At 44.8% G+C, this 22,582-nt stretch overlaps 1 protein-coding gene across 1 annotated transcript in view; it reads left to right on the top strand.

The window, feature by feature from the left end:
* The window catches only part of LOC126235946 (ankyrin repeat and SAM domain-containing protein 4B), a 274,987-nt gene that overhangs the window by 221,723 nt on the left and 30,682 nt on the right, over positions 1 to 22,582 (top strand). The window contains exons 4-5 of the mRNA XM_049944917.1: positions 7,655 to 7,834; positions 16,945 to 17,254. Of these exons, the coding sequence (XP_049800874.1) occupies positions 7,655 to 7,834; positions 16,945 to 17,254 (490 nt within the window). The remainder of the gene's footprint in view (positions 1 to 7,654; positions 7,835 to 16,944; positions 17,255 to 22,582) is intronic.

Raw genomic sequence — 22,582 nt, 5'->3', positions numbered from 1 at the left:
GTTACTTTCGTCCTTAAGTGTCCGCAGCTCGTGGTCTCGCGGTCGCGTTCTCGCTTCCCGAGCACGGGGTCCCGGATTCGATTCCCGGCGGGGTCAGAGATTTTCACCTCCCTCGAAATGATTGGGTATTTGTGTTGTCCTCTTCATTTCATCATCCTTCATGTAAGTGACGAGATTGGACTGAGCAAAGGTTGGGAATTTGTACAGGCGCTTCTAACCGCGCAGTTGAGCGCCCCACAAACCAAACATCATCATCAATCTTAAGTCTTGCATACCACTACGAGGTGTGGCTAGAAAAAAACCGGACTAGTACTGGTGAAACAATAAAACGAATGCAATAAGGCTGAAAGTCGCGTGGCCTGTCACGTGACTCTCGCTCCGCCTACTGCTCGAGTTTCATCTGCCTCCTGCACTCAGTCTGCCCGTGGCGTCTGTTTTAAGTAGTTGACGTTTTGTCTGTGCGTCGGAAAATGTTGAGTGTACAGAAAGAACAGCGTGTTAACATCAAATTTTGTTTCAAACTAGGAAAATCTGCAAGTGAAACGTTTGTAATGTTACAACAAGTGTACGGCGATGATTGTTTATCGCGAACACAAGTGTTTGAGTGGTTTAAACGATTTAAATATGGCCGCGAAGACACCAGTGATGACACTCGCACTGGCAGACCATTCTCAGCAAAAACTGATGCAAACATTGAAAAAATCGGTAAACGTGTTCGACAAGATCGCCGTTTAACAATCAGAGCAGTGTCTGAGTTAACAGGAGTTGACAAGGAAAGTGTCGAACAAGTTTACCGATTTTTTCAATGTTTGCATCAGTTTTTGCTGACAATGGTCTGCCAGTGCGAGTGTCATCACTGGTGTCTTCGCGGCCATCTTTAAATCGTTTAAACCACTCAAACACTTGTGTTCGCGATAAACAATCATCGCCGTACACTTGTTGTAACATTACAAACGTTTCACTTGCAGATTTTCCTAGTTTGAAACAAAATTTGATGTTAACACGCTGTTCTTTCTGTACACTCAACATTTTCCGACGCACAGACAAAACGTCAACTACTTAAAACAGACGCCACGGGCAGACTGAGTGCAGGAGGCAGATGAAACTCGAGCAGTAGGCGGAGCGAGAGTCACGTGACAGGCCACGCGACTTTCAGCCTTATTGCATTCGTTTTATTGTTTCACCAGTACTAGTCCGGTTTTTTTCTAGCCACACCTCGTATGTATATATTGATGGTAGCTGGATAAAATAAAGAGAGCGAAAGGTTATTTACAGTATGTGCAGAGACAAAACTGCAGTTATGATCCGTGAAAGAGAAACACTGATCCAGAAGGGGGTAAGGCAAGGTGTAGTCTATCCCCAATGTTATTCAGTCTCTATACTGAGCAAGCAGTAAACGAAAACAAGGACAAATTTGGAGACGGAATTAACATTCCAGGAAGAGTTAATAAAAACTTTGAGGTTTGCTGATGACGTTGTAATTCCGTCAGAGGTAGCATTATAAGCGGTAGACTAGTCTTCCAGCAAAGTTACTGACTATTGGCGAAATAGAGACGAAGCCAATGCCAATAGCATGGAAACGTTTCTGAAAAAGAGAAATTTGTTAACATCAAATGTAAATTTAAGTGTTGGGAAGTCTATCTTGAAGATATCCGCGTGGAGTGTGGCCTGGTACGGAAGTGAAAAATGGTTCAAATGGCTCTGAGCACTATGGGACTTAACTGCTGAGGTCATCAGTCCCCTAGAACTTAGAACTATTTAAACCTAACTAACCTAAGGACACCACACACATCCATGCCCGAGGCAGGATTCGAACCTGCGACCGCAGCGGTCTTGCGGTTCCAAACTGTAGCGCCTAAAACCGCACGGCCACTCCGGCCGGCTACGGAAGTGAAGCATGCACGCTAAGCTGTTTAGAGAAGAACAGAATAGAATTTTTCAGATGCGATGTTACGTTAGAATTTTGAAGATTAGATGGGTAGATCGAGTAACTAATGCGGAGGTACTGAATCGAATTGGGGAAAAAAGAAATTCATGACACAACTTGGCTAAAAGAAGGGCTCAGTTCATAGGATATATCCTAATGCACGAAGGAATCGTCAATTTGGTACCGTAATGGAGGCAAGTGGGAGGGGGGGGAGCAGAGTGGGGGAGGGGGGAGGGGGGAAGGAATTGTTGAGAGAGACTAAAGGATACACACAATAAGCGAGTTCAAATAGAAGTACATTGAGGTAGTTATTCGAAGATGATGAGGCTTGCACATAAATCCCCATCATCTCTGAATAAAGAAATGAAGAGAGGGAAAAGTCACTGACACCGACGACCTCCCAGCAGAGTGATGGTATTTCGAACAGTGGAGAACGGCAGGTTGGCTAACACGTATTTTCAGTTAGATCATTAGAGAAGGTACAATATCAACAGACTGATTAGATTAGATTAGATTAGTTTTTCGTTCCATAGATCCGTGCTGAGGAGATCCTCGTGGATGTGGAACATGTCAATTTATTTTTTATTTTTTTAAGCTGAAATAACAATATTAATAGTATGAATATATACAATACATCATTTGTTTCTATTAAAAAATTCGTCAATGGAGTAGAAGGAGTTGGCCACTAGTAAGTCTTTCAGGCTCCTTTTAAACTGATCTTTATTTGTAACTAAATTTTTTATGTTTACTGGCAAATTATTGAAGATGAGTGTTCCTGAGTAGTGGACCCCTTTTTGAACTAAAGTAAGTGCTTTTAAGTCCTTGTGCAGATCATTTTTGTTCCTGGTATTGTATGTATGAACTGAGCTGTTTGATGGAAAAAGAGATATATTATTTAGGACAAATTTCATTAATGAGTAAATATACTGAGAGGCAGTAGTTAGTATACCCAGTTCTTTGAAGATGTTTCTACAGGACGTCCGTGAATTTACTCCACAAATAATACGTATTACACGCTTTTGGACTCTGAAAACTTTTGTTTGACTTGAAGAGTTACCCCAAAATATTATACCATATGACATTATGGAATGAAAGTAGGCAAAGTATGCAAGCTTTTTCATTTTTATGTCGCCTATGTCTGCTAACACTCGAATTGCAAATACGGATTTGTTAAGGCGTTTCTGCAGTTCTGTGGTGTGCTCTTCCCAACTGAATTTATTATCAAGTTGTAATCCCAGGAATTTAAGACTGCTGGGTCGAAACCTCTTACAGGTTCTGAATTGCATATAGTGAGTCTTTTCGAAGTTTAATGTCAGTGAGTTGGCTTTAAACCATTTATTAATATCCATGAAAATATCATTAGCAGATCTTTCTAGAACTACACTTGACATACTATTTATTGCAATACTTGTGTCATCTGCAAACAAAACGAACTCTGCTTCTGGCAGTGTAACTGATGAGAGATCATTAATGTACACAAGAAAAAGCAATGGCCCTAAGATGGATCCTTGTGGGACACCCCATGTAATTTCTTCCCATTCTGATGATGACTGATGACTTAATTCACTAGTCCCTTGCACTGACACCCTTTGTTTCCTGTTAGTGAGGTATGACTTGAACCATTTTGCAGCACTGCCCGTGACACCATAGAATTCTAATTTACTTAAAAGGATGTTGTGGATCACACAATCAAATGCCTTTGACAAATCACAGAAAACACCTGCTACTTGTAATTTGTTATTTAATGAATTAAGTACATTTTCACTGTAGGTGTAAATAGCCTTCTCGATATCAGAACCCTTCAGAAATCCAAACTGTGTTCTTGATAATATGTTATTTGTGGTCAGATGGTTGAGCAGCTGCCTGTACATTACTACTTTTTTTTTTCAGTGAAGCATCACTTCACCAATGTTCAAAAAAGAAAGGAAGCCCTGCTAAGTATTCTGTTTACGCCCGATCGGGTTACTGAGCCACGATATGAAGATTGTTAAACGCATTCTCGACAAAAGGATTGGTGAGACAGCTCAAATCATATGGAAGCAAGGCGTATTTGTGAAAAATCGTGGCACAACTGATGCAGTCCATGCTGCTCTGCTGCTAGTTGAAAAATACCGCCAAAAGAACAAGCGTCTGCACCTTGCTTTTCTAGACCTCGAAAAGGCTTTCGATCAGGCACCAAATGACCCAATCAGGCTGGCGCTTCGAGACCATGGTACACCAGAGTATCTTGTTAACTGAGTATGACTTCTGTACGTAGAACCGAGGCAGCTGCAGGAGCGTCAAATGAGCTTCGAATCACAGTCTAAGTCCACCAAGGCTGCTCTTATCACCACTGCTGTTTATTGTTATGATGGACACTGTCACATCAGACCTGCACATGCCGCTACCATGGATACTTCTGTATAATGAATATGTCATACTGGCTGCAAAGAACAAGTTTGATCTCCAGACCTAACACAAGAATGGAACAAACGAGTCGCACGATATGGCCTGCAGCATTAAAAAAAAAAAAAAAGAGAGAGAGAGAGAGTACGAGTACATGATATCAGGTCCTCAGCTTTGTCGCGCAGAGGGCGATTCCATTACAAAGGCAGCATACACAATTGAAGTCATGAGAAAGAGGCCCAAGGGGCAACCTAGACAGCGATCTTCATCCAGATGTGGTCCAAGATCGAACAAAATGGAGACGGAGAATCCACTCATCGGACCATGCCATCAAGTCGGACAAATGCTTAAGAAAAAAAAAAACGAAGAAGATTAGGCTTGTACAACATGGAGATTTGCATCAAACCATGCTTCAGAGCCGACCGGTGTGACCGAGCGGTTCTAGACGCTGCAGTCTGGAACCGCGTGACCGCTACGGTCGCAGGTTCGAATCCTGCCTCGGGCATGGATGTGTGTGATGTCCTTAGGTTAGTTAGGTTTAAGTAGTTCTAAGTTCTAGGGGACTGATGACCACAGCAGTCAAGTCCTATAGTGTTCAGAGCCATTTGAAACATTCTTCAGACTGTCGACCACAACAACATATACTTAGTCAAAAGCTGGTTCGATCTTCCGTAATCTAGCGTTCTACTCGTTAAGCATCAATACGGAATTATATCTAACGAATTTCCGAAATGAAGGAAAACAGAATCTACCTGGGCGCCTTATCTGCTTTCTTCAGTACCTCATGGACAAGCTTCACGAACTGATTTTCAAAAGATTTTCGTTTTCAGAATCCATTTTGATCACTGCAGAGAAGATATTTGGTTTTCAAAAAAGCCATAATACTGCAGCAAAAATAGCACAAGACATTTAATAATAATAAACATAATACTGAGTCAAATGCTCTTCGTTCTTGGTCTTCCATTCGTACTTTTCCTCTCGTCGTTCTTGTGCATTTCGTATTCTACCCATCTTTCTCTAAAACTTACATCTATTCCCTTGAGAATCTCGAACATCTTGCATTATCATACGTTGTTGAACGCTTCTTAACAGAACACCTACAAGGGTTGTACAAAAACACAGATACATCGCGAGAAATACCGGGTGATCAAAAAGTCAATATAAATTTGAAAACTGAATAAATCACGGAATAATGTAGACAGAGAGGTACAAATTGACACACATACTTGGAATGATATGGGGTTTTATTAGAACCAAAAAAATGTAAAAGTTCAAAAATGTCCGACAGATAACGCTTCATCTGATCAGAATAGCATAACAAAGTAAGACAAAGCAAAGATGATGTTCTGTACAGTAATTGCTCAATATGTCCAACATAATTCCTCAACAATAGCTGTAGTCGAGGAATAATAATGTGAACAGCACTATAAAGCTTGTCCGGAGTTACGGTGAGGCATTGGCGTCGGATGTTGCCTTTCAGCATCCCTAGAGATGTCGGTCGATCACGATACACTTGCGACTTCAGGTAACCCCAATGCCAATAATCGCACGGACTGAGGTCTGGGGAGCTGGGAGCCCAACCATGACGAAAGTGGCGGCTGAGCACACGATCATCACCAAACGACGCGCGCAAGAGATCTTTCACCCGTCTAGCAATATGGGGTGGAGCACCATCCTGCATAAACACCGTACGTTCCAGCAGGTGTTTATCAGCCGGGCTGGGGATGATGCGATTCTGTAACATGTCGGCGTACCTCTCACCCGCCACGGTAGCAGTTACTGACGTTTTGCTGTCCAGCGCCATCTGTCGGACATTTTGTGAACTTTGTTTTTTTTTTCTAATAAAACCCCGTGTCATTCCAAGCATGTGTGTCAGTTTTTATCTGTGTATCTACATTATTCCGTGGTTTATTAAGTTTTCAAATGTATACTTACTTTTTTCTCACCCGGTACACGACTGAACATAAATGCAGATACTAGCAAAGCCTGCATGTCATTCCAAGCATGTGTGTCAGTTTTTATCTGTGTATCTACATTATTCCGTGGTTTATTAAGTTTTCAAATTTATACTTACTTTTTTCTCACCCGGTACATGACTGAACATAAATGCAGATACTAGCAAAGCCTGCAGGTTGCGCTGTTGTATTTGAGCACCGTCGACACCTGTGTCTCAATATGTTGCAAGAATTGTTCTGTGTAGCTGGAGTGCATTATGTCGTAGCTAAGTGACCTGGAACGTAGAGAAATAGTTGGTGCTGGAATGGTGGGTGCTTCTATAACTACGGGAGCCCAAGTATTTGGTGTTTCTAGAGGCACCATAACGATGATTTATACTGCATACAGGAAAAGTGAAAAAACATCATCCGCTAAGTCACAACCTAGAGAAAAGTGTGTGTTGAGTGATCGTGACAAACGGTCATTGAAGGGGATTGTGAAGAAAAATATGAAGTCAACGGCTGAAACAGTCACTAAAGAATTAAATGTCGCACTCACTAACCCATTCAAAACTATAACAAAACGAAAGGAGCTCTATAAGCAGGGAACTGCAGGGAGAGCTTGAATTCAAAACCACCTACCTGTGATCCAAATACCCGTAACAGTAAAACAAATTTCCAGTGCCATAAAACTTGAACTTTGGAGCAATGGGGGAAAGCCATTTGGTCGGATGAGTCTTGTTTCACACTGTTTCCAACTCCTGGCCGAGTTTACGTCCCAGGAGCGAAACATTGCGACGATTCGGTGATGATTTTGGCAGCCATATCATGGTATTTCATAGGCACCACGGTTACGCTCCAAGGTCGCATTATTTCCAAGGACTGAGTGACTGTTTTAGCTGAGCAGGTCCATCCCATGGTGCAATACTTGTAGTATTTGCTCCCTAATGGCGATGCTGTGTTCCAAGACGAAAGGGGCCCGGTTCACACAGCTCGCATCGTCCAGGACCGATTTTGTGAAACAGAGGATGAAGTGTCGCATGTCCATTGGTCACCTCTATCACTAGGTCTCAATATTATTGGGCTGTTGTGGTTTGGAGAGCACGGTGCCTGATCGCTATCCACTTCGATAATCGTTACCTTAACTTGCCACTGTTATGCAGGAAAAACTGTGTAAGAGTCTCTTGAAAACCATTCAGGATCTGTATTTATCTGTTTCGAGGTGACTGGAAGATGTTTTGAATGCCAACAATCTTCCTACACCTTATTATCCATGATAATGTGTTGTGTTTTTGGTGTTTCCATATTTTTGTCCACCCCCTGCATGAACTGTGTTTTGAAGAATGTCTCTCGATTTTTATTAAGTTGTGTATTGTTTGTGTAAATTAATGAATTTGTTTGTGTTCAGGAAATTGGTGGAGACGAAGAAGAAGAAGGCCCAGAAGGCAGCGGACAAGCTGGCCCGCAGCTACACGAAGCTGCAGGAGAAAACCCGCAAGCAGGCTGAGAAGGAGCAGCAGCGCCTCGCCAAAGAGAGGAAGCGCATGCAAGAGAATGGCGTCCCCATCATGTCCAACATGCCACACAGGTTAGATCACCGCTGCAACTTCGTAAATCCCCCACTGCCTCATGCGACTGCCAACAATGGACACATTCCCATCTCACTGCTTTAGCTGTGCGGAGCCCCCACAGTGAGCACCAACAATTAAGATATTCCCACCTCACTGCTGTAGCTCTACAATGCTCCCATTGGCACAAGGAGTGCCAACAATCGAGACATCTCCGCCTCACTGCTAAACCCAATGGCCACAAGGGGTGCCAAGAGTGGAGACCTTCCCACTTCATTGCTATAGCTGCACAAAGCCCCCACTGTCACTGGGAGTGCCAACAACGGAGATATTAAACTTCCTGGCAGATTAAAACTGTGTGCCGGACCGAGACTCAAACTCGGGACCTCTGCCTTTCGCGGGCAAGTGCTCTATCATCTGAGCTACCCAAGCACGACTCACGCCCCGTCCTCGCAGCCTTACTTCCGCCATTACCTCGTCTCCTACTTTCCAAACTTCACAGAAGTTCTCCTGCGAACCTCGCAGAACTAGTACCCCTGGAAAAAGGATATTGCTGAGACATGGCTTTTCAATAGCCTGGGGGATGTTTCCAGAATGAAGTTTGGAATGTAGGAGACGAGGTACTGGCGGAGGTAAGGCTGTGGGGACGGGGTGTGAGTCGTGCTTGCGTAGCTCAGATGGTAGAGCACTTGCCCGCGAAAGGCAAAGGTCCCGAGTTCGAGTCTCGGTCCGGCACACAGTTTTAATCTGCCAGGAAGTTTCATCTCAGCGCACACTCCGCTGCAGAGTGAAAATCTCATAATGGAGATATTCCCACCTCACTCCTGTAGCTGCATCAAGCCTTCACCAGTACACGGAGTCCCAACAACTGAAACATCCCCACCCTGTCCAATACACCAACTCCTGACTACATTACGAACTTCCATCGCTCTAGTAGCTATCGTCACTTTACAGTTAATTAATTATGTACAATAGCAGGCAGCTGTCATTATAAAGTACTGACTGGTCTATGCTGCACAGGTAACACAACTTATGTCATTTGCATAAGGCACCATAGATTCATAGGTGCCACTATTTAGCTGATGTGGTACTTGTGGAGTGATAATGTACATCCATACTTCGCCAACTACAGTGAAGAACATAGCAGTGGGTACTTCCATTCTACCAGTTATTAAGGCTTCTTCCCATCCAATTCAAGTGCAGAGCACGGGGATAATGATTATTTAAAAGCCTCTGTATGTGCTGGAATTATTCTACTCCTGGGTTTCCCAAACTGTATTCTGTGGAACACTTGTGTTCCATGGGAAGCAAATAGGTGATCCTTGAAAAACTATTAATAACATGGCTTTCTTTCTGTGTTATTAGTTATGATGTAAAATTGAATCAATGAATGAATGAAACCAGTATTTTTTTCAATTTTTTAATATTATTAATTCTATTAACCTTCAAAATAAACAGGTTGTTCCATCAAACTACCAGTATTTTCGAAGTGTTCCGTTAGAGGAAAAGTTTGGGAATCCCTGCTCTAATCTTATCTTTGCAACCCCTACAAGTGTGATACGTAGGTGATTGTACTGTATTCCTAGATTCAGCACTTAAAGTTGGGTCTTGAAGCTTTGTAAGTAGATTTTCATGGCACGGTTTGCATCTATCTTCAAGCATCTGCCATTTCTGATGTTTGGCAACCCCATGACATACTCCTGTAGATCAAACAAACCTATAAAAATTTGTGCTGCACTTCTCTGTGTAGGCTCAATATCCCCTCTTAGTCTTGTTTGTCATGGGTCCCACACACTTGAGCTGTATTCTAGGATGGGTCACACAAGGGTCACATAAGAAGTCTCCCTTGTAGAATGATTGCATTTCCCTAGTATTCTATCAATGAACTGAAATCTGCCAGCCACTTTACCTGCAACTGAGCCTATGTGATCGTTGCATTTCATAACGCTACAAATTACTACACCCAGGTATTTATGTGCATTGACTGACTGCAATTAGGACTCGATATTTCAGTCATAGGATGCTAAATTTTTTCGTTTTGTGAAGAGTATAATTTTAAATTGCTGAATATTTATAACAAGTTTCCAGTCTTTGCACCACTTTGAAACAGTATCAAGAATCAGAGGAATAGTTGTGAGGGTTTTTCCAGACGATACTTCATCACAGACAACTGAATTGTCTGCTTCCCTGGGGCACCTCTGAAGTTAGTTCTACATCTGTCGATGGCTCTCCATCCTAGATAACTTGTTGCGTCCTCCCTACCAAAAAATTCTCAATCCAGTCACAAATTTCGCTTGATATTCCATAAAATCATCTGTCCGATAATATGTGTAGGTGTGGTCCTAGGGCAAATGCTTTTTGGTTTTGGAAAAGCCAGAAACACTGCATCTACCTGGCTGCCTTGATCCATGGCTTTCAGGATGTCACGTGAAGAAAGTGTGAGTTGAGTTTCACATGATCGATGTTTTCAGAATCCATGCTGGTTTGTGTGGTTGGTGCTAATTGGCTGGCGTGGTGAAGCATGCCCACCAAAACTTATAACCTCATTACTCATTATTTGTTAAATAAAACGTCAAATATCTATCTGTACAAGTGCAAGAGATCTCTCGTCATTGTATTCATTAGAAAACACTAGTGAAAATAATCTGACAGTAAAATTTAAAACATAAGAAAAATTATGAATAGTCTGAACCACTTCATGTATTGTCGTGTTGTTACTAACGAGTGAAGACACCAGATCAGCGTAATTTACGGAACTTTGCGATATTTTCCGACACGTTAAGACCCAGCTGTATCAGTACAAATGAGGCAAGTATCGTGGACGCGGTGGTAGTTCAGGAGGGATGTTATAACCATCTAAAGTAAAACCATCGTACCATTGTACAACACTTGCCATTAGAACTGCAACACCGTGAAGTCAGACTGGCATCGGTTGTACTAGATGTATGGATACACAAATGAGTAAGATTTCAGAGGAGTGACACAAAAGTAGGTGGGAGAAATACCATGTACAATCTGTATATCTGGAAACAATACTCGGATGGAATTTCATCCAGAAATCGCATTGAACTTTAGTTGTTTTGGGAGAAGATCATACTATACCTCTTGTCAGAAGGTCGTTTATGTACCAGCATGTGGTGGAATTCGTCAGTACCATTACCACGGCCTGTCGAGACTGCAGTTTGTGGTTCTGCGGTATTCCTACCCATGTTTGTTTGGATCCCACAACTGTCATGTGAATATGAAACGGAGCGAGGCGATGTAGCGGTTAGCACAATGACTCGAATTGGGAAGGACGATGGTTCAAATCCCTGCCTGGCCATCCAGATTTAAATTTCCCACGATTTCCCTAAATCGCTCCAGGCAAATGTTGAGATGGTTCCCTTGATAAGCCAATTTCCTGCTTCATCTTTTCCTGATCTGAACTTGGGCTTCATCACTAAGGATATCATTTTCGACGGTACATAAAACATTAATCACCCTTCTTATCTTTCCCAAAAATGCAATCTGTGGGATTAGCAAGTCTAAGCTCAGCCCCCTCCCCCCATGAACCATGGACCTTGCCGTTGGTGGGGAGGCTTGCGTGCCTCAGCGATACAGATGGCCGTACCGTAGGTGCAACCACAACGGAGGGGTATCTGTTGAGAGGCCAGACAAACGTGTGGTTCCTGAAGAGGGGCAGCAGCCTTTTCAGTAGTTGCAGGGGCAACAGTCTGGATGATTGACTGATCTGGCCTTGCAACACTAACCAAAACGGCCTTGCTGTGCTGGTACTGCGAACGGCTGAAAGCAAGGGGAAACTACAGCCTAAGTTTTCCCGAGGGCATGCAGCTTTACTGTATGGTTAAATGATGATGGCGTCCTCTTGGGTAAAATATTCCGGAGGTAAAATAGTCCCCCATTCGGATCTCCGGGCGGGGACTACTCAAGAGGAAGTCGTTATCAGGAGAATGAAAACTGGCATTCTGCGGATCGGAGCGTGGAATGTCAGATCCCTTAATCGGGCAGGTAGGTTAGAAAATTTAAAAAGGGAAATGGATAGGTTAAAGTTAGATATAGTGGGAATTAGTGACGTTCGGTGGCATGAGGAACAAGACTTTTGGTCAGGTGAATACAGGGTTATAAATACAAAATCAAATAGGGGTAATGCAGGATTAGGTTTAATAATGAATAAAAAAATAGGAGTGCGGGTAAGCTACTACAAACAGCATAGTTAACGCATTATTGTGGCTAAGATAGACACGAAGCCCACACCTACTACTGTAGTACAAGTTTATATGCCAACTAGCTCTGGAGATGATGAAGAAATTGATGAAATGTATGATGAGATAAAAGAAATTATTCACGTAGTGAAGGGAGACGAAAATTTAATAGTGATGGATGACTGGAATTCGAGAGTAGGAAAAGGGAGAGAAGGAAACATAGTAGGTGAATATGGATTGGGGGAAAGAAATGAAAGAGGAAGCCGTCTGGTAGACTTTTGCACAGAGCATAACTTAATCATAGCTAACACTTGGTTCAAGAATCATAAAAGAAGGTTGTACACATGGAAGAATCCTGGAAATACTAGAAGGTATCAGATAGATTATATAATGGTAAGACAGAGATTTAGGAACCAGGTATTAAATTGTAAGACATTTCCAGGGGCAGATGTGGACTCTGACCACAATCTATTGGTTATGAGCTGCAGATTGAAACTGAAGAAACTGCAAAAAGGTGGGAATTTAAGGAGATGGGACCAGGAAAAACTGATTAAACCAGAGGTTGTACAGAGTTTCAGGGAGAGCATAAGGGAACAATTGTCACAAATGGGGGAAAGAAATACAGTAGAAGAAGAATGGGTAGCTCTGACGGATGAAGTAGTGAAGGTAGCAGCGGATCAAATAGGTAAAAAGACGAGGGCTAGTAGAAATCCTTGGTTAACAGAAGAAATATTAAATTTAATAGATGAAAGGAGAAAATATAAAAATGCAGTAAATGAAGCAGGCAAAAAGAAATACAAACGTCTCAAAAATGAGATCGACAGGAAGTGCAAAATGGCTAAGCAGGGATGGATAGAGGACAAATGTAAGGATGTAGAGGCTTATCTCACTAGGGGTAAGATAGATACTGCCTACAGGAAAATTAAAGAGACCTTTGGAGAAAAGAGAACCACTTACATGAATTTCAAGAGCTCAGATGGAAACCCAGTTCTAAGCAAAGAAGGGAAAGCAGAAAGGTGGAAGGAGTATATAGAGGTTCTATACAAAGGCGACGTACTTGAGGACAATTTTATGGAAATAGAAGAGAATGTAGATGAAGACGAAATGGGAGATAGGATACTGCGTGAAGGGTTTGACAGAGCACTGAAAGACCTGAGTTGAAACAAGGCCCCGGGAGTAGACAACATTCCATTAGAACGACTGACGGCCTTGGGAGAGCCAGTCCTGACAAAACTCTACCACCTGGTGAGCAAGATGTATGAGACAGGCGAAATACAAGAAGAATATAATAATTCCAATCCCAAAGAAAGCAGGTGTTGACAGATGTGAAAATTACCGAACAATCAGTTTAATAAGTCACAGCTGCAAAATACTAACACGAATTCTTTACAGACGAATGGAAAAACTAGTAGAAGCCGACCTTGGGGAAGATCAGTTTGGATTCCGTAGAAATATTGGAACACGTGAGGCAATACTGACCTTACGACTTATCTTAGAAGAAAGATTAAGGAAAGGCAAACCTACATTTCTAGCATTTGTAGACTTGGAGAAAGCTTTTGACAACGTTGACTGGAATACTCTCTTTCAAATTCTGAAGGTGGCAGGGGTAAAATACAGGGAGCGAAAGGCTATTTACAATTTGTACAGAAACCAGATGGCTGTTATAAGAGTCGAGGGGCATGAAAGGGAAGCAGTGGTTGGGAAGGGAGTGAGACAGGGTTGTAGCCTATCCCCGATATTATTCAATCTGTATACTGAGCAAGCAAGAAAGTAAACAAAAGAAAAATTCGGAGTAGGTATTAAAATCCATGGAGAAGAAATAAAAACTTTGAGGTTCGCCGATGACATTGTGATTCTGTCAGATACAGCAAAGGACTTGGAAGAGCAGTTGAACGGACTGAACAGTGTCTTGAAAGGAGGATATAAGATGAACATCAACAAAAGCAAAACGAGGATAATGGAATGTAGTCGAATTAGGTCGCGTGATGCTGAGGGAATTAGATTAGGAAATGAGACACTTAAAGTAGTAAAGGAGTTTTGCTATTTGCGGAGCAAAATAACTGATGATGGTCGAAGTAGAGAGGATATAAAATGTAGACTGGCAATGACAAGGAAAGCGTTTCTGAAGAAGAGAAAGTTGTTAACATCGAGTATTGATTTAGGTGTCAGGAAGTCGTTTTTGAAAGTATTTGTATGGAGTGTGGCCATGTATGAAAGTGAAACATGGACGATAAATAGTTTGGACAAGAAGAGAATAGAAGCTTTTGAAATGTGGTGCTACAGAAGAATGCCGGAGATTAGATGGGTAGATCACATAACTAATGAGGAGGTATTGAATAGAATTGGGGAGAAGAGGAGTTTGTGGCACAACTTGACAATAAGAAGGGACCGGTTGGTAGGACATGTTCTGAGGCATCAAGGGATCACAAATTTAGCATTGGAGGGCAGTGTGGAGGGTAAAAATCGTAGAGGGAGACCAAGAGATGAATACACTAAGCAGATTCAGAAGGATGTAGGTTGCAGTAAGTACTGGAAGCTGAAAAAGCTTGCACAGGGTAGAGTAGCATGGCGAGCTGCATCAAACCAGTCTCAGGACTGAAGACCACAACAACAACAAGAAGCTCAGCCCCATGTGGGTTCGCAATGGCCCAACATGACTATCCCACAGACGATAGTTATCGCGTCCCTTCTGCTGTACAAAATCATAGTCACGTATCTTGAATCAGGAACTGGGCGTCTTTGTAGCAAGACAAGAATAAAAACAAAACAGTGCGATGACGTCTGGTGCGACACACTGTCAGTGTGGAGATCAGTAAAAGTTAATACCCCTCCAGCAAAGACGATGAAAGAACATACATGCTTCAAAAAAAGTTTTGCATCAACCCATTTCCCAGACCTCCTGAAGATAGACATTGATTGTGGATAGTGTATCACAGGCACAGTCTCTTTGACTGTTCAGAGATGCCACTAAACCCTCCCAAAGATGTAAACAACCATGCATGAGCAGCGCCTATTAGACGGAGGGGGTCCGACAGCCGATCAGTTCTAGTCATTCCACCAGGAAGGAGGTACGGCTCGTGTTGTCTATAGTTTAACCGTGCCTAGACGGTCAATTCCGCGGTTCGATCGCGTCCGCCTTGTTGCTTTGTGCCAGGAAGGGCTCTCAACAAGGAAAGTGTCCAGGCGTCTCGGAGTGAACCAAATCGATGTTATTCGGACATGGAGGAAATACAGAGAGACAGGAACTGTCGATGACATGCCTCCCTCAGGCCGCCCAAGAGCTACTACTGCAGTGGACGACCGCTACCTATGGATTATGGCTCGGAGAAACCCTGACAGCAACGCCACCATGTTGAATAACGCTTTTTGTGCAGCCACAGGACGTCGTGTTATGACTCAAACTGTGACAAAAGGTTGCATGATGCGCAACTTCACTCCCGACGTCTATGGCGAGGTCCATCTTTGCAGCCACGACACCATGCAGCACGGTACAGATGGGCCCAACAACATGCCGAATGGACCGCTCAGGATTAGCATCACGTTTTCTTCACCGATGAGTGTCGCCTTTGCCTTCAACCAGAAAATCGTCGGAGACGTGTTTGGGAGCAACCCGATCAGGTTGAACGCCTTAGACACACTGTCCAAAGGGTGCAGCAAGGTGGAGGTTCCCTGCTGTTTTGGGGTGGTGTCGGGACGACGTACGCCGCTGGTGTTCATGGAAGGCGCCGTAACAGCTGCACGATAAGTGAATGTCATCCTCCTATCGATAGTGCAACCATATCGGCAGCATATTGGCGAGGTATTCGTCTTCATGGACGATAATTCGTGCTCCCATCGTGCACATCTTCTGAAAGACTTCCTTCAGGATGACTACCAGCATGGTCTCCAGGAATGAGCCCTATCGAACATGCCTGGGGTACAGAATGAGAGCCGGCCGAAGTGGCCGTGCGGTTAAAGGCGCTGCAGTCTGGAACCGCAAGACCGCTACGGTCGCAGGTTCGAATCCTGCCTCGGGCATGGATGTTTGTGATGTCCTTAGGTTAGTTAGGTTTAACTAGTTCTAAGTTCTAGGGGACTAATGACCTCAGCAGTTGAGTCCCATAGTGCTCAGAGCCATTTGAACCATTTTTGAACAGAATGAGATTTTCACTCTGCAGCGGAGTGTGCGCTGATGTGAAACTTCCTAGCAGATTAAAACTGTGTGCCGGACGGAGACTCGAATTCGGGACCTTTGCCTTTCGCGGGCAAGTGCTCTACCAACTGAGCTACCCAAGCACGACTCACGCCCCGTCCTCACACCTTTACTTCTTCCAGTATCTCGTCTCCTACCTTCCAAACGGACGGGGCGTGAGTCGTGCTTGGGTTGCTCAGTTGGTAGAGCACTTGCCCGCGAAAGGCAAAGGTCCCGAGTTCGAGTCTCGGTCCGGCACACAGTTTTAATCTGCCAGGAAGTTTCATGCCTGGGATAGATTGAAAAGGGCTGTTTATGTACGACTTGACCCACCAACAACTCTGGTCGTCTACGCCGAACCGCCGTTGAGAAGTGGGCAAATCTGGACCAACAGTGCCTTGATGAGCTTTTGGATATTATGCCACGCCGATTACAGGCATGCATCAATGCAAGAGGACGCGCTACTGGGTATTAGAGGTACCTGTGTGTACAGCAATCTGGAAGACCATCTCTGAACGTCTCGCTGTATGGTGGGACAACATGGAATGTGTGGTTTTCATGAGCAATAAAAAGGGCTGAAATGATGTTTATGTTGATCTCTATTCCAGTTTTCTGTACAGGTTCCGGAACTCTCGGAACCAAGGTGACGCAAAACTTTTTTTTTATGTGTGTATGTCTACGTTTAGAGCTATTGTTTATATGACACTGTGTAGCACCCTGGGTGTGTTGTTCAGAGCGCGCTATCTCGTGGTTTCAGGCCGTCGACGGTGCTGGAGGTGCTGAAGGGTCTGAGGAGGGGCCGTAGCAACAGCCTGAAACAGCCGACGGCGCCGCCGGTCAATCCGACGTTCTCGGACCTGGTGTCGGGCGGGGGCGGCGGCGACATCTCCGGCGGCAGTATCGGCAGCGGGGGCGGCCGCAACGGGCTGCGGCGCAAGGCAGGCTTCAAAGGCACCTCGGGCGGCACCCGCGGAGTCGCTCATCTGGTGCGCCAGAGGGCCAAGAGCACCACCGCCCTAAGCGCTGCGGCGCCGCAGCCGCCCAACGACGACTTCAAGATCCGGGAGGTCAGCACGCTCGCACAGCACAGCGTAGTGCGAACGCGAATCTGATGTGACATCCAAAACACCTCTGTGCGTAGCAAAGTAAAGCTTTCGTCAAAGCGACGATTGGCACGATCCTGTTTGATGTCGTATGCCTCTTTCATCCTCCAACGAGTAGGCAGAGCTGAAAAGATGTAACATATCCAATATACAGGATGAAAATTAATTACACTGACAGACTCTGGGAGGCGACACAGCGAACCACAACAAACATTTTCTCTAAGAAATTACGGACATTGGCTTCAAGTGGGCGTTGATGTACTGACTTGGCAGAAAATCCTAAGAAATTCTGGTCTTATGTCAAAGCGGTAGGTGGATCAAAATAAAATGTCCAGACACTCTGTGACCAAAATGACTACTGAAACAGAGGATGACAGACTAAAGGCCGAAATACTAAATGTCTTTTACGAAAGCTGTTTCACTGAGGAAGACTGCACTGTAGTTCCTTCTCTAGATTGTCGCACAGCTGACAAAATGGTAGATATCGAAATAGTCGACAGAGGTATAGAGAAACAATTAAAATCGCTCAAAAGAGGAAAGGCCGCTGGACCTGATGGGATACCAGTTCTATTTTACACAGAGTACGCGAAGGAACTTGCCCCCCTTCTTGCAGCGGTGTACCGTAGGTCTCTAGAAGAGCGTAGCGTTCCAAAGGATTGGAAAAGGATACAGGTCATCCCCGTTTTCAAGAAGGGACGTCGAACAGATGTGCAGAACTATAGACCTATATCTCTAACGTCGATCAGTTGTAGAATTTTCGAACACGTATTATGTTCAAGTATAATGACTTTCCTGGAGACTAGAAATCTACTCTGTAGGAATCAGCATGGGTTTCGAAAAAGACGGTCGTGTGAAACCCAGCTCGCGCTATTCGTCCACGAAACACGGGTTCACAGGTAGATGCCGTGTTTCTTGACTTCCGCAAGGCGTTCGATACAGTTCGCCACAGTCGTTTAATGAACAAAGTAAGAGCATATGGACTATCAGACCAATTGTGTGATTGGATTGAGGAGTTCCTAGATAACAGAACGCAGCATGTCAATGGAGAGAAGTCTTCCGAAGTAAGAGTGATTTCAGATGTGCCACAGGGGAGTGTCATGGGACCGTTGTTGTTCACAATTTATACGTAAATGACCTGGTGGGTGACATCGGAAGTTCAGTGAGGCTTTTTGCAGATGATGCTGTGGTATATCGAGAGGTTGTAACAATGGAAAGTTGTACTGAAATGCAGGAGGATCTGCAGCGAATTGACGCATGGTGCAGGGAATGGCAATTGAATCTCAATGTAGACAAGTGTAATGTGCTGCGAATACATAGAAAGATAGATCCCTTATCATTTAGCTACAAAATAGCAGGTCAGCAACTGGAAGCAGTTAATTCCATAAATTATCTGGGAGTACGCATTAGGAGTGATTTAAAATGGAATGATCATATAAAGTTGATCGTCGGTAAAGCAGATGCCAGACTGAGATTCATTGGAAGAATCCTAAGGAAATGCAATCCGAAAACAAAGGAAGTAGGTTACAGTACGCTTGTTCGCCCACTGCTTGAATACTGCTCAGCGGTGTGGGATCCGTATCAGATAGGGTTGATAGAAGAGATAGAGAAGATCCAACGGAGAGCAGCACGCTTCGTTACAGGATCATTTAGTAATCACGAAAGCGTTACGGAGATGATAGAGAAACTCCAGTGGAAGACTCTGCAGGAGAGACGCTCAGTAGCTCGGTACGGGCTTTTGTTAAAATTTCGAGAACATACACTCCTGGAAATTGAAATAAGAACACCGTGAATTCATTGTCCCAGGAAGGGGAAACTTTATTGACACACTCCTGGGGTCAGATACATCACATGATCACACTGACAGAACCACAGGCACATAGACACAGGCAACAGAGCATGCACAATGTCGGCACTAGTACAGTGTATATCCACCTTTCGCAGCAATGCAGGCTGCTATTCTCCCATGGAGACGATCGTAGAGATGCTGGATGTAGTCCTGTGGAACGGCTTGCCATGCCATTTCCACCTGGCGCCTCAGCTGGACCAGCGTTCGTGCTGGACGTGCAGACCGCGTGAGACGACGCTTCATCCAGTCCCAAACATGCTCAATGGGGGACAGATCCGGAGATCTTGCTGGCCAGGGTAGTTGACTTACACCTTCTAGAGCACGTTGGGTGGCACGGGATACATGCGGACGTGCATTGTTCTGTTGGAACAGCAAGTTCCCTTGCCGGTCTAGGAATGGTAGAACGATGGGTTCGATGACGGTTTGGATGTACTGTGCACTATTCAGTGTCCCCTCGACGATCACCAGTGGTGTACGGCCAGTGTAGGAGATCGCTCCCCACACCATGATGCCGGGTGTTGGCCCTGTGTGCCTCGGTCGTATGCAGTCCTGATTGTGGCGCTCACCTGCACGGCGCCAAACACGCATACGACCAGCATTGCCACCAAGGCAGAAGCGACTCTCATCGCTGAAGACGACATGTCTCCATTCGTCCCTCCATTCACGCCTGTCGCGACACCACTGGAGGCGGGCTGCACGATGTTGGGGCGTGAGCGGAAGACGGCCTAACGGTGTGCGGGACCGTAGCCCAGCTTCATGGAGACGGTTGCGAATGGTCCTCGCCGATACCCCAGGAGCAACAGTGTCCCTAATTTGCTGGGAAATGGCGGTGCGGTCCCCTACGGCACTGCGTAGGATCCTACGGTCTTGGCGTGCATCCGTGCGTCGCTGCGGTCCGGTCCCAGGTCGACGGGCACGTGCACCTTCCGCCGACCACTGGCGACAACATCGATGTACTGTGGAGACCTCACGCCCCACGTGTTGAGGAATTCGGCGGTACGTCCACCCGGCCTCCCGCATGCCCACTATACGCCCTCGCTCAAAGTCCGTCATCTGCACATACGGTTCACGTCCACGCTGTCGCGGCATGCTACCAGTGTTAAAGACGGCGATGGAGCTCCGTATGCCACGGCAAACTGGCTGACACTGACGGCGGCGGTGCACAAATGCTGCGCAGCTAGCGCCATTCGACGGCCAACACCGCGGTTCCTGGTGTGTCCGCTGTGCCGTACGTGTGATCATTGCTTGTACAGCCCTCTCGCAGTGTCCGGAGCAAGTATGGTGTGTCTGACACACCGGTGTCAATGTGTTCTTTTTTCCATTTCCAGGAGTGTACCTTCACCGAAGAGTCCAGCAGTATATTGCTCCCTCCTACGTATATCTCGCGAAGAGACCATGAGGATAAAATCAGAGAGATTAGAGCCCACACAGAAGCATACAGACAATCCTTCTTTCTACGAGACTGGAAGAAGGGAGAACCGATAGAGGTACTCAGGGTACCCTCCGCCACACACCGCCAGGTGGCTTGCGGAGTACGGATGTAGATGTAGATGTAGATGTAGATGTAAATCAAAGGGAAAAATTGAAAATGTATGCTGGACCAAGATTCGAACCTGGATCGTCTGCTTAGCAGGCCGTTGCTCTGACCACATTTTTGTGTGTGTGTTTTTTTTTTTTTTTTTTTAATCTCATTTTGTTCGCTTTTGTCCGTTGCATCCGCTCGAGGCGGACGTCGTAAGACATCCGTTTAAGTTCGTTGTTGATCGATTAACTCAGTTTTTTTATTACAGAGGGCGGCTAACCCTCTCACCGAACACGCTGAGCTACCGTGCCGGCAAAAACCACTGAGCCATCATTGTAGCCGCACGGACCACCCTCAGACGCCTCCAGTCAGACCCAAATTCTCAACTTATCCACACACTACGAATGTAGTGCCCGATGCCCAAAGTTGGGAATTTGGGTCTGCTAGGAGGGGTGCTCGTGTAGTCCATGCAGCTGCAATGACCACTGCATCCGAATGGCTTAGTGGTCAGAGCAACAACCTAGTAAGTAGGAGATTCGGGTTCGAACCACAGTCTGGCACAAATTTTCAAATTTTACCATTGATTTACATCAACGCCCACTCGCAGCCAACGTCTGTAGTTCATTTGTTACTTAATTGACCACTGTATCTGGATGGCTAGGTGGTCAGAGCAACTGCCTAGTAAGCAGGAGAACTGTGTTCGAACCTCAGTCTTACAAAAATTTTCAACTTTTTCCATTGATTCACCTCAACGCCCACTCTCAGCCAACGTCTGTAGTTCATTTGTTACTTAATTTATAGTGACTGCTGGATCGAAGTGGTGTCTGTTCTTTCACACATGTACAAAAGAAAAAATGGTTCAAATGGCTCTAAGCACTATGGGACTCAACATCTGAGGTCATCAGTCCCGTAGACCTAGAACTACTTAAACGTAACTAACATAAGGACAACACACACACCCATGCCCAAGGCAGGATTCGAACCTGCGACCATAGCAGCAGTGCGGTTCCGGACAGAAGCGTCTGGAACCGCTCGATCACAGCGGCCGGCCCAAATGGAACAGACTATATATATATATATATATATATATATATATATATATATATATAAAGGCGAAGACTGCCAATGATGTCTTCAACGCAAATGCACACCAGGTTCGAAATCTTACGGGCATCGGAGAAATGTCCCTAGTAATGAGGATAATGGGCAAGGGCACCACGTTTGTACTGTGTGGATAAGTTGGAAATTTGGGTCTGCGGGAGACGTGTTAGGGGAGTACGTGCAGCTGTAATGACCAGTGGCCGGATGACTTAATGACCTGAGCAACTGCCTAGTAAGCAGGAGACCCGGGTTCGAATCCCAGTCCGGTAGAAATTTTCAACTTTTCCCGTTGATTTACATCAATGCCGCCTCGCAGCCAATGTCTGTAATTCATTTGTGTCATAATTCATTGTTGCTGCTGGATCAAAAATGGTGTCTCTTCTTTCGGACATACATTTTTATCCAATGTCATAATTGCCTTTGAGAAGTTTTAATCCAGTAGAGTGTGATAAAGGCTCTCAGCACTCGTGCAACTGCGCATAACATGGGAAGGAATCAGACGAATGTAAGAAACGTCCTTTTTGAGTAATGGTTCATCCATTTCAATTACAGCATGTGCACAACCTAGAACTAGATGATCATTCACTCAGAGCACAGTTTTCGTAGTGGTATCTAGAACAGTATCAAATGCGTCCTGTATTTCCATCCTTCGTGCTGTTTACAGATAAAGCAACATTCGGGCGTTATGGAGTCTTCAACATGCACATTTGGTATGTTTTGAGCGAGGTTAATCCACAGGCCACATTTACTCGCGCTCATCACTTGCGATTCTGCGTGAATGTGTGCAGTTGTTGTTGGTGACCGTTTAATTGGGCCATATCTC

Source organism: Schistocerca nitens, chromosome 2, assembly GCF_023898315.1.
Source record: "Schistocerca nitens isolate TAMUIC-IGC-003100 chromosome 2, iqSchNite1.1, whole genome shotgun sequence".
NCBI lineage: Eukaryota > Metazoa > Arthropoda > Insecta > Orthoptera > Acrididae > Schistocerca > Schistocerca nitens.
Note: the sequence above shows the minus strand (reverse complement) of the source record. Positions and strands in the feature narration are given on the sequence as shown.